Source organism: Lagenorhynchus albirostris, chromosome 10, assembly GCF_949774975.1.
Source record: "Lagenorhynchus albirostris chromosome 10, mLagAlb1.1, whole genome shotgun sequence".
Taxonomy (NCBI): Eukaryota; Metazoa; Chordata; class Mammalia; order Artiodactyla; family Delphinidae; genus Lagenorhynchus; species Lagenorhynchus albirostris.
Window position 1 is genome coordinate 27,270,734 of NC_083104.1, and position 12,933 is coordinate 27,283,666.

At 38.3% G+C, this 12,933-nt stretch overlaps 1 protein-coding gene across 16 annotated transcripts in view; it reads left to right on the top strand.

The window, feature by feature from the left end:
* Positions 1-12,933, top strand: part of CADPS (calcium dependent secretion activator) — a 479,657-nt gene that overhangs the window by 322,629 nt on the left and 144,095 nt on the right. For 11 of the 16 annotated variants that reach the window (XM_060163968.1, XM_060163967.1, XM_060163969.1 and 8 more), the window contains one exon: positions 9,913-10,049. In XM_060163968.1, coding sequence (XP_060019951.1) covers positions 9,913-10,049 — 137 coding nt within the window. Of the gene's footprint in view, positions 1-3,017; positions 3,040-9,912; positions 10,050-12,933 lie in introns of all 16 variants that reach the window. The other 5 variants (XM_060163974.1, XM_060163982.1, XM_060163978.1 and 2 more) reach the window with 2 other exon arrangements.

Below are 12,933 nucleotides of genomic sequence, written 5' to 3' on the forward strand. Positions count from 1 at the left end.
ATTTTTAGTGGAGTCTGCCACAGAATCGTGGTTACGTAACAGTTACTTCAAAGCTGCATTTAAACTGGTAAATTCAAACCCTCACTATTAAATAGATCAGGCTTTATATTAAGTCAGTCAGACTTACAATGTTTATTCAGACTTAACGTAACCAGCTCATCCAGATTTGCCCAAGTCTTGCCTGGTTTTAGCCATTAAAGTCCTCTGTCCCAGAAGCCCTTTAGTCCTGAGCAAACTGGGATAGTTTGGTCACCTGGTACTACAAAGTGAGATAACAGAAAAATGAAAAACAATTACAACATAGTAGTAAAGTAGCAAACTTTGATCCTTCACTGACACTTGGTTCTCAGTCTATACCTCGATTTATTTTGTCACATCACAAACGTTAAGTCAATCACAGACCCTCTAACAAAGGGAGTGAAAACAATCAAGTATTGCATTTTAAAAAGATCTCCCTGACTTCCAAAAGGTAAGGGTCATTGTTAAATACTTAATTCTGTACACATCTCATCAAATCCCTGTTTTTGAATATTTGCTCAAAGTATTTGCTGTTCTTGCAAGTGAATGATTTTTAAGAACAACTTTTCTATGAGTTAACTTTGTAATCACTCTGTTAATATTTACATGGCAAAGGGAAGCTACAGAGAAATGGGATAGGTTTTTTGGATAGAGAAAAATAAACACTCCAGTCTTGTCATGTCGCTGTCTGCTCAAGGGAAACTTGAGAATGGAATATTTTACAGTTTGGGATACTTGAGCGTAATTGTGAGTTTATTTGGGTCTTTCTAAATTCAGTTTAACAGACTTCTGGGTGCAGATTTTATTTTTTTTTCAATTTCGAAAGCTCGATTTCAAAATGAAAAGACACGTCTAAGAGTGGAGTGGAGTATTTGTATGGAATCGGAAAAACTGAAAGAAAAATAGATCCTGCTATTCATTAGTTTGTATGTGACTCTACAATGATTTTGGGAGGGTTCCACCAAACTTGTAAACCTTTTTGTTCTTTTGTGGTTTTTTTGATGTGTGTTGCTGTTGATTTAATTTCTCTCTCTCTCTCTCTTTTATTTATTTATTTTTTTGGTTAAAACTTGAAAAAATTAAGGCAGTGCCTAGCTATACAACTTTTTAAAACAAATACTTGTAATTTTCCAGTTTTTTAAGGCCAATGTTGCTTACCTTGGAAATGACGTCCAAATCATTGAGTTGAGTGTTGCCACGATTTATTCTGCCAAGTGGCCTCTCATTGAAACACCCGATCCCTGCGCAATGTGTTAGAGGAACAGTGGAAAATCAGTGCCTCCGTTCTCAAGAGTGCAGGGGGAGGGGGTATTTTAAGCTTTGCTCTTTGGTCAATGATTGATATATCACTTGCAATGAGTCTCATACTGATGTCTGTTTCTCAACTGATAAGTGTTAATCACATCATAGATCCCTAAAGTTGGATGTCTTTGAGAATGGTTCTAATTTTGCTACCACCTGAAGAGTCTTCAACAGTTAGGGGGATCTTGGTTACTATTGGTTTGGGGGGGGTTGACTTTGGTTTTTCGTTTTGTTTCATTTAAGTTTTCTTGTTCAATCTTTGCTCAAACCCAAGAACTTTAGCTGCTAGGTTAGAACTCCTGTCTGCTTTCCTGAGCCTTGTTGCTAGTCTTTATGTTATTCTGGTTTGTTCCTTCTTACCCTGCTAACTTCTAGCTGGACTGAAGGGTAAGTGTTCCCCTATAGCTAGCACAGCTCAGATAATCAGACTAGATTATCTGACACCTGCAATGTGCTTCCTCCCTCTCCTCTGAAATCTTCCTCATGTCTAGACTTTGTAGTAAAACTTTTCATGTTATTTTCCTGACCGTAGGTCTGAAATGTCAGCTTCATACTGAAACTAGGATGCATGTGATGTGTGCATAATTGCCTCCTCTCCTTGGCTTTCATATTGGCATCAAATGATCCTCTGAGTAAAGCCAACCATGAACATATCCTAATTTTTTTTTATTCCAAGAATATTAATGAACGTCACAACAAAATGGCAAATAATGCCTTTGTTTCGTGGAATTCACAGCTACCTGACTGCTTAATGCCTGAAAACAGATCATTTTGCACCCTGATGATGTGTTGCTATTGTTGTTTTTCCTTTCCCATTCCAAAGGTTAGAATGGTCAGCGAACCAATGGTGTGGTAACCACGGGTACCTTAACAGATAGAAGGGAGGGTGGGGTAGGAAACCCAAAGATGTTAACTGAGCAAGACTCCAAGAAATTGCAGAACACAATAAAGTAAATTCATTACTTGAACATGAAAGAATTCATCCTACCTGGCTTGAGGGTGTGCTCTAAGACCCAAGAGAGGATTAATTTTGAAAAGAGACATGTAATACATGCAGCTAGCCCACACAAAAACAGGACACTAAGGACCCAATTGAATTCATGTAGCTTATTCACAGAAGCTTCAGATTCACAGTCTCACAATGTCATGGAGGGTTTTGACCTCTGGTCTCAAATATCTCTCTGCTGCTCTCCCAAGAACAATGACAACAATAACTTTTTAGGACATCATTTGTATTTGTATTCATTTTTCTAAAAATACACCTGTAAGAGAAAAAAAGAAACTTGAAAACATAAAAACATCGTTCTCTTCACTATTTGAGTTATTAATAAAAGAGAGTACACAGTTCCTTTATTCATAGAGGAAAAAGCTGTCCACCAAAAATGTGTTGAGGGAAAACTAGACATTAGAGGGAGCTAGAAAAATTGGTCAAGAGAGCAGGCAAATATGTACTTGAGTATTTTGAATGCGAGCTTAGAAGTTGTAGGTCACATCATTTCTCCTGACCATTTAATAATAGTCCTTTCTTCTTTTCGTTTTTTTCTTTAATTTGCTTTCTATCCCCCCTTTCTTTCTTTTTTCTTTTCTTTTGCATAAATGTACCCCTGGCTAGCAGACAGATTTTTTTTTTTTTACCACTTCAAGCAGATAATTTAACTTTCCTTTCCTTTCCATGTCCGATGAGGCATTTTTAAAAGCTTACCATAGAATGTGAACTTTGTGGGCTTTTAGGATTTTGCTATACTTTTTTTAAAGATTAAAAGAAAGGATGGATGAATAGATGACTCAATGAATTTTGTTCTAGTGAATTTACATGTATTTGCACAACAATGCATTGCTATCCTGGTAGACTCCCAAATAGTTGTTTGCCTCAATTCCTTCTATAGTTTTGTCTCAGATTTTTGCTGCATCTTCTTGTATTGTCAACTTGCAGTTGCTACATTGCAGGAATGCAACATCAGAGAATGAATTCAATATTAATTTGCGTGACCCCAAACCACACTGTGTATCACTTTCCTTCTCACTCTAAAGTAAATGACTTTTTAAAAGAATAGTCTCTCACAATCAGGGCCAAAATTTTCCAAATACCATGTTAGGATGTCAATAGATCATCTTAAATGAAGGGTCACTTCATTGTTAACTGCTTCAAACACATTTAACATACTATTCACTAATCAGCTGAGTATTTTCATGACCTATAGTGATTTATAGGAAGATACATTATTAATTAGTCAACTATAGAAAATTTGTGTTTGCTCTTATTACAGGGACATAAAAATATTATCAAGTACTGTGTAAGTTAATTGAAAATGTAGTAACTACAGCAGGGAAAATTACAAATCATTTATTGGTTTTGAGATCATTGACAAAAAATTCTGTTATGATTTTTACTCAAAGCATTTGTCTTATGAAGAATTATAAAAATGAACATTGAAATAAATACCACATGTTTATCCCCTTGGGTGTATTGCCAGAGATTTCTGCAAAATGCAAGGTGGACCTTGATAGCTTCGGAAGAAGCCATCCTCTCTTGGCCATGCAAGTTAGCTTGATTGAGTCAAAGGGACCATGAAGGAATTAAGTTGTTTCTCAAGGGCAGCAGGCAGGGGAGGACCAGTCTTTTGCTTGCTGTGCAGAGCTCAGGCAGGGCACAACATCCCCTGGTTACTTGATCATGCCAAGAAAAACTCTTCTAGAAAAATCCGTAAACAGTCAGCTGCCATCAATCATTGTCATTTCTTTATTTCATGTCTTCTGATGAGGTTGACTACTGTCATTGTTCGTTATTGTCCAAACCATACATTCACTCTTGTACTGTCAAGCAGATATGACAAGCACACATTTTCCATATAGGAAGGATACAAAGTCACCTTTTAATTTGCAGTTCGAGTTCACAGTGACTTTATAGTTACATGAGCTATTCTCTTGCCTCTAGCATCCATCAGGAATAACAACAGCCATAACTGTGCTCTGAATTTCAGTGATAAAGCAGCTACCCCTAGTTTATTATAAAAGGGATTCATTAGAGGAAGGAGCCTCCCTCAGACAATTTGTTAACAACACAATCATAGTTATTTTCAACAGCAGAATTTTTTCCCTAGCCTATAAAAAGTTCTAACAGGTAATACTACAAAATAAAAAGATTTGACCTTTTGTATTCATTCCTCGAGCTGTTGGGATAATAGAAAAATCTCAACAAAATGAAAATTGGAAAGCTGTATTATTCCCCTCCCACCCAAGAAAATTCCATGTGGTAGACCTTACTGCAAACCTAGCTAAATTTCTTTCTATCGGAAAAAAGATCACACAAATATGCTTGCTATTAAGACGAGATCATGAAAAACTATGATATATTGTTTCCCATTGTGAAGGAGAAAAAGAAAAAGAATATCAAACATGAAATGAACCCAAACATCACAGACAAAATAAACGATAGGATGGTCAATTAGGAACATCACTTGAAATTTAAGTAGATTAAATGAGAGTATAAAATCCACATAATCGTATCACTTTAGGAACCATTATTTTCCCAACATTCCTTAAATGCCAAACCAAAATTGTTTCTGAGCAAACTTGGGGTAAAAATTTTAATTAGTTTCCTCTTGAAAGCATACTTGCCTTCCCTAAGTCTGCATGTCCATCAGCCCGCTTCTGTGTCATGGATACCCATTGATAGTTCTTTTAAGTTTATAAATGTAGTTTAGGTACCAATATCAGCTTTATTCATCTAAGTTTAGTCTGAAGTCAGTCTCCTATGCCCATGCTGTAAAGAACTCCAAAATCTTTATGCAATTACAGCCCAGAAGTGAAACAAGAAGCATTGTTTGGAAGATGTGTTGAATTATGCCCTAGCTCCAGAGCCTATGAAATTACATAGCCCATTTTCAATACATTTGAAGCCCTTACAAACTAAGCAGGACTGAGCAACTGTTCAGCCAGGCCTGAAAAAGGTAAAGATTGAAGTAAATTCTTAAAATGCAGTCGATCCTTGATTTCTTAAATAATAAAAAAAAAAGTACCTATATTAATGAAAAAGAACATTGGTACGTGTCTCCCAAAGCAAGAGATAATCCAAACATCATTAGAGTTTTAAGCTTCTACTTTACCCTCCTAATTCTATTTCGCTCAGCCTAGTATTTAAATTCATTTGCATTCCCTTGACACATGCCAAACATTGGCAAGGGAATTGATCCCAGGGTGTCCTGAATCCAGGAATTGACTTTCTCATCCTTTTGCTCTGGGCTGTTTTCCCCTCGCTAATGTCAACATTGGAGTTTTCTTTTTCTCTCATCAACCATTTCCAATTATTTGCACAGGGCAAAATGCGATTGCAAGGAGGATTTAGTTTTTAATGTTCAGCACTGTAGAAGAACAGACTGGGACCATGCAAGGATGACTAGGTGGTGTTGCTTGAGAAGCACCCACAAGTTCTTTGAAACAGAATTTGGAACAGCTGGACCACTGCAGTGTTTTATTTTAAAATAGATAACATATGTAATGCATATGGTCCTAGACATGTATGGAGACACAGGCAGACAATCTGAATGGTATCCAAAGACACCTGCACCTAGAATTCTGTTTCCTTTTATAAGATTTTTTTCCCCCTAAGAACACATGTTCCCACTTTGGGATTTGCAAGATGCCATCTGAATCCCCATGTGTGTGACTCCTTTAATAAAGTCGATGGGAAGTTTCCTGAGATGCAAATGTCAGAGTAAGTCAGTTAATAAACACCTTCTAAGGACCTGGCTCCTCTGGTAGCTGCCAGGGGAAGTAACAGATCAGAAAGTTACCCCTCAAGGAACATTTTATCTACCAGGGGATTTAAGTGTGTGTTCTGACCACGGAGAAATTGGAACATCACCCAGCAAAAACAGAGACAGAGAATAAGAGCTGGTTATACAGGGGCAGAGGAGAAGCATGAAGCAGAGAGCTTGGAAAGGACTCCCAGCTTCCTAGAAACAATATAGTTTAAGAAGCAGCCTATAACGAACAATATAGGTTAATAGCGATCAATGTAGTGAAAGCCTTGGTCTCTAAGAATATTAAACAAACTGGCTTTGGGGGCACTAGGAAGCCTGCCCGTTCACTCGTGGCTAAGGTTTTTGAGCACTTAGTATATGCCAGGCATGTAGGTGCTTTACAGGTTCTGCTTATCAGATCCTGTCAACAGTCCTCTCTGAGGGTAGACTCAAACACCATTCTCAACTTACAAATGAGGAAAATGAGACTCAGAAACACTAATCAACTTCCTCGCATTGCATACCCTGTAACGGCAGAGCTGGCCTCAAATTCAGTCTTCGTGACCCTCTAAGCCCACCCACTTAATCACCTGCTATCCTAGCTCAAATAAACTATGCCTGTTGAATTTAGTGTATCAACATTTCCTAAAATCAAGAAATAGAAAATATTTGTTTTGAGAGCACATTTATTTATCTCAGTGAGATAAATTCATTATTTTAATGCATATGTTTCGAGTCCCTGCTGTGTACCAGGTACTGTTCTAGGTGCTGTGGGAACACAGCAGAGAACAAAAATTTCAAAATCCCTGCTTGGATGGAGCATCAAAATCACACCCCTTCCTTGGACACCTTAAAAAAGCATTCCTGGCCTACTGCTCCTCTTATTTTTTTTTTTTTCGTCTGAATGTAACAAGCTCAATGAAACTCACAGAAATTTCATGGGAGCCAGCCACCCTGTTAAGCACTCTTGAGCTGTTGGAACCATTAAGATAATGAGCCTGATTCTGAGTAAATGATGATTTTGTGTAAGAAAAATCCAAGGGCTGCTCGTTTTACTTGCTGGAAATTCCTACTGCATTAAGCTCCATCCCATGGAAGGTGCAAAGGGACCTTAAGGATGATTAAATGACAGTGGCAGCAGAAAGGGAACTAAAAGTTCGGCTCATTTGACACACGAGGAAACTGAGACTCAGACAGATCAACACTTCAGCCAGTATCCCACACCTATTTAAAAGCGGAGCTCACAGGAGCACCCAGACCTCCTTAAATCAGTCCCAGGCTCAGTCACCCCCGTGTGAACTGACAGAGAGGAAAGAAGGAAGAAGGGAAAAAGGAATTTTTATGTTGATAGGGTTACTTTCGGAAAAGGAAAACAGGCGGATTTTAAGAATATTTTAAAACCTGCTTTAAAATGTAAGTAAAAATGAAATTGTTCTTTAGATAAAGTCGAAGCCAAGAATTAGCGTGGTGAAGCCGTCTTGTGATGATGGATGGGGAGGTGGGAGGGGGTAGGTCTGTATCCAGGTCTCCACGGAGGAGGCAAGCTCTCTTTCCAGATCCATTTCCTGAGTGGGCAGCCATGCAAAATAGTTCATCACAGAGTTTTCAAGAGGTTCAGCAAATAGAGGAAGAGACTTCAAACGTGGGGCGTATTTTTAACAGCTACAGAAGAGCCCCCTTCTCTCTGGCTAAATGACTGTTTGCACCATCATAATTGAAGAGCACTAAAATAGCAGAGGCAAACTGGCCAAGTAAAGGGCCCGACCGATTTGTCAGCCTGCAGCCTCTTCTGAGAAACCTGAGAACAAGAAGCTGATGCTAGCCAAATTGCCTCATCGATCTGCTAGAATTGGGAGGCACGGAGTGAGTGAGGCTTTTTATGAGCAATGGGTGTACCCCACTGTTCGTTTCTCCGGGGACTGACGGGATGGGGGCGAGAGGGCAGAATTGTCCTAAGGGACGGAGCAGTATCACCTGGATTACAGGAGTGCCATCCTGCAGGGGGACAACTAAAGTTAGAGCAGGTTTAAGACACTTGCTTTGAGCCAGACACACACACACACACACACACACACACACACACACACACACACACACACACACACACACACACACACACACACACACACACACACACACATCCTAGAAGCAGCTAGCTTTCTCCCCAGTACCAACTTCCTGGCCACCTCTCTTTCTAGCCATCCTGAGTCAAAGGAGAAATATAGCTTGGAGACCAAATTACCAAACAAAAGAATCCTCCTAGATAAAGCACATAAACTCAAATTGAAAGCACTTTCCTGAAGACAAATCTGAGGCAATTAACCCAGCAAAGAGGATTCTTTCAGATGCTCTAATATAATTCCTGCTCATGTGATATCCCTTCCAGAATTTTGTGTTTTATCCTATTAGTAGAGCGATTTGGCTATTAAAACAGACATTCTTCAACTTGCCTTCTGGTAACCGTTGCTTCTGTGTGTCTTGGGCATAAACAACACATCCTGTTCAAACACTGACCACTTGCTGCTTCTATGAAAGATGACTGAAGATTTAAAACCCAACAAAAAGAGGGCATACATCTGACATACCACGCATTGAGGTTGGAAGGATACACAAAATTAATAATGTGAGGAAAAATCATCATCTTAATATCACACTGCAGCTATAACCCCCATTTTCAGCCATCCCCCAAGCAGGGAGGAAAAAGAAAACTGCCTGGGATGAAGGCCACTTTTGAAAATATTATTCAAATACCCTCTCAAGTCAGAAATCCGTTTTCCCGTGTCCTGACAGCATCACTGGTCCCTGGCAGGTGCCCGTATTCCAGTAGAATGTTGCACGCAAGGGGATGAATAAACTCTTGCTTGATTTAAGATTCTCTTTCTTCACAGCATTTCAGGACAGTGAGTAAATATGAGACAGAGTGAGCCGATTCCCTTAATGTCTAGGACCTTCATTCCTTCCTCTTTGGGATTTGCTTGGTCTCACTCGAGTCGGATTCTCTGAGTTATTTTGCCGATTGAATATAGACTATTTTAGTTACACATATTGAGATTAATTAGTTAGCCCTTAGGAGGTTTTGCCTACAGCCTTCACCCTGTAAGGAAAAGTGTGAATACATTGAGACTATTAATTCACAATAAATGGCAGATCATAGCTCTTGCTGAGTACATTTGTTTGTCTTTCATAAGCTTCGCTAACTGAGTAAGCACACTATAAGGCAATGTCCTTGGCTATCACAAACTAAATTCCCGTTGAACTTATTCTCCAGGTTTCAATGAACATCTTTTGTTATTATTTTGTTTTAATTTTGGAGGATGGGGACCCAAACCTTTTGTGCAACCAAATCGGCCACGGGGATTTGGAAGGGGAGGATAAAAATATTGTCACTTTGCTGAAAATCAGCATAACCCTTTTTTTCCAGATAATCCCAATAATTGTAGAGAAATTGCTCTAGATATAACCACTGGAATGGCAGAATCTATTAACCTAAAAGCTAAATAGGCTTTTATAAGCAAAGATCCGATCTGCTTTCAGTGTTTGGTGAAACGCAGGCGAAGTTACGGTCGAGTGCTTAGTTTTTCAAGAACAACATAAATGCACTGGAGTTGTGATCATTTGATAAACATGTTGATGCCAATATATTTTTGCCGAAATGCAATAAACTCACCAGTAAGTGATGCAAGTTGACAATGGGAGGTATAAAAAGAATATCTTGGGGATGTTGGTGGGAGGTAACGGGGAAACAGCTAGCATTTGTAATGCCTAGTGAATTCCTGTGTATTTGAAATGTCAAAGAAAATGTGATGTGTTTCTCTAAATTGTGTCTCTCTCTACATGTATAAATGAACAGACGCAGATAGAGCTCAAAAACATGGCATGGATGAATTTATCTCTTCCAACCCCTGTAACTTTGACCACGCTTCCCTCTTTGAGATGGTGCAACGTCTTACTTTGGATCACAGACTTAATGATTCCTATTCTTGCCTGGCAAGTATATTCTTTGGTATACAGCAATTGAAACGTGATAACATTTCAAAAAATAAAATATTTTTCTACCTTTATGTCAGAAGCTCTTTTCTCCGTTGTGGAGCCCCTTTAACAATTATAAATGTGTTCTTGATTTCCTGTGTTGAGATAGTTTTAGTTACCAAAGAAAGAAGACAGAGCGGGAGGAAGTTATCAGTAGAGACGGATCCAATTCCCCAGCCTCCCTATCTGAGCTTCCCCCTTTTCAGCTGCTACATGAGAAATATTCTCAAGAGGGTAATTGAGTTTGGCACCTGCTTATGGAGAACTTGTAAAAATTGCCTCGGTTTCTTAGACATTAAGATTCCCCTCGCGCCCCACCCCACATAGTAAGACCCTGTGCTCCTGTCTCAGAAATGAATGGGTCCTTTTTATTTATTTTTTTAAAGATCAAAATGATTTGTAAATCGAGTTCACTTCCCTTTTCATAAGGTAAATGGGTTTGGGTTTGTTTGTTTGAGTGGCTTTCTTCTTTCTACCTAGTATTCGAAGCATTTTTCACCCTTTGGGGGAATTTTCGTGTGGTGCTTTAGACGTTTAGAAGTCCCGCTCTCCAGCAAGAGCATGAACATTTCTTGAAATCCTATTTTAAGCCTAGATTTAAATCCATTTAAGTTTAAGGGACCGCTATTACGTGTTGATTAGATTTATGAAGATAGATTTGAGGTTATACCATCAAATTCAAAAGCCTAAGAGAGACCCAATTTATTTCCTTCTGCAAACCAGAAATTGTTACTTCATTGCTTAAAGATAAAGGCTTTTAATCCCACATTATAGATGAGAAAGGTGAGGGGAAAGGATGAAATGGCTTTACACAGAGGAAAAGCCTCATCCCTGACTCCACATACTAAGGTTAATATATCTGTATATTATTAAATTTAACATATTATTGATATTAACATAAATATAATGAAAATCTGGGTTTTTTGTCTACATGGTATGGCTATACCCTAAATCTGTCCTGACTAATTTTTTTGTTTTAAATTCCTTTTCTTGTTTTGTGCCAGGATCCAAAATATTTAAAATGGTAGATAAAATAGTCTAAAAAACAGAAGCGGGAATATGTGGAATAATTTATTAATCTTCGTCTCACAAAAGATTCATTGATTATCTCAGGTTTAGAATCACTTCATCAGAAGTCTGAACTTTGCCAAATTGGAAAGGAATACATCATTTTGACTTTAAAAAAAAAGAAAAGCTTACCTTGCATTGCAAGGCAGTTTTTCTCAAATGTATTTCCTACGATTATGTAATTATTCATGTAATTATAAATTGCATTCGTGAAACTTGTAAGAATATGCCTCTGAACTTAAATAATTTCTTTTTATGTACAATTCCTAGTCTCTTGAGGAATTTTTTGAGGAGTCTTATTTTCAAGACTTTTTTCGAATCCTAATTTCTTAAAACGATTTTCTTTTTCACTAAGAAATTCATCACTAAGGAGTGAGTGCCCTCTAGAAAAAATTAAACCAGAAATGAAATTTTGAAGCTCGCTCCCTGTGAATCATATATAGGCCTAAAAATCCAAAATTAATTATGAATATCATAAAACATCATATCATATCATATCCTTTCCCGTTTGTGTACCTGTATCTATTAATCATCATCCCCAAATTTCAGAAAATAACAGCCATTAAAAAGACCTTATCTCCTGCCTCTATATATTCCATTTTCTCATTATTACAATCTTTTTTTTCAGTTAGTTTTGGAGACCGACCAGCAGGAATACATAAATTTTTCTGTGTCTTCGACTGAGTTCCTAATTGATATTTCTTCAACTCTTTTCAAAGCAGCTATTTTGGCATCTACAAAAGACTTGGTGTCATCTGAGTCGTAGAAAATATATTTTAATCTTTCACAGCAGTGTTGTTTCTAAGATTTAGCATTTGGGGTAGCAGATGGAGTGGCAAAGAAGTTGCCTATAGGGGCAGCCCACTGCCTCGACTACTCTCCCGCCCTCTGCAGTAACTTATCATTTGAAATAGGAAAGATGCCGTCTTTCGTTGGATGCATTGCTGAGCTGCATGTTGTCTATAGAAGTTTCCCCGGATCACTAATACCAGAGGAGAGTGTTGGCAGGGGCCTCCCTCGCTGCAATTCCTTGGCCTTTACCTGCCACCTGGTCACTTTCTCCTTTTGCCTTTTCTCTCCCAAGACAGAGCCATATTCAAAAGATGACTCAGAGAAGACCCTCAAAGTAAAATTAAATTTATATTTAAGACAATCCTAAATTCTCTGCTTACAATGTATCACCTCAGTTGGTTTCTTTCTTGCTTCAGAAAGGTACCCAAACTGAAAGAAGTGATTGGATTTCAGGCTTGTTCCAAGGGTGCCTTTGAGTGTCAAGTCGCTTAGCCTGTCTGATCAGCTCTTAAGTGCATGATAGAGGCAGCACTTTCTACCCCATCATGCCTACCAGTCTGCTCTGGATCGGAGATTCCATCCGGGTTCTCTTTCAGAGCAGAGTTTTGTGTGGTCCTGCAGCGAGCAAATACATGATAAGAAAACAAATAACCTCCAGGGAAAGAATAAGGCAAAACGCTCAGCCAGGGCCCAGGAAGCTCCTCTCAGTTTAATTGAATCCTGTATGATTCACAACTTGAAAACTTAGTCATGTTGTTCTCTTCGGAAAGTTCTGTTATTATCTTCAGTTTTAAATCTAAAAAACTTTTTTCTTCCAAAGTGAAAGGATTTATGAAGTCCTAGCATGTATGTAGACCAATCCTAGTATTTATTAATGCTCCAGAGTATTAAAAAAAAAAAAAAACACCCAGAAAACTTGGAGGAAGACAGAGCTGGGTGTGCAAGAGGGAGGGGATATGGGGATATATGTATACATATAGCT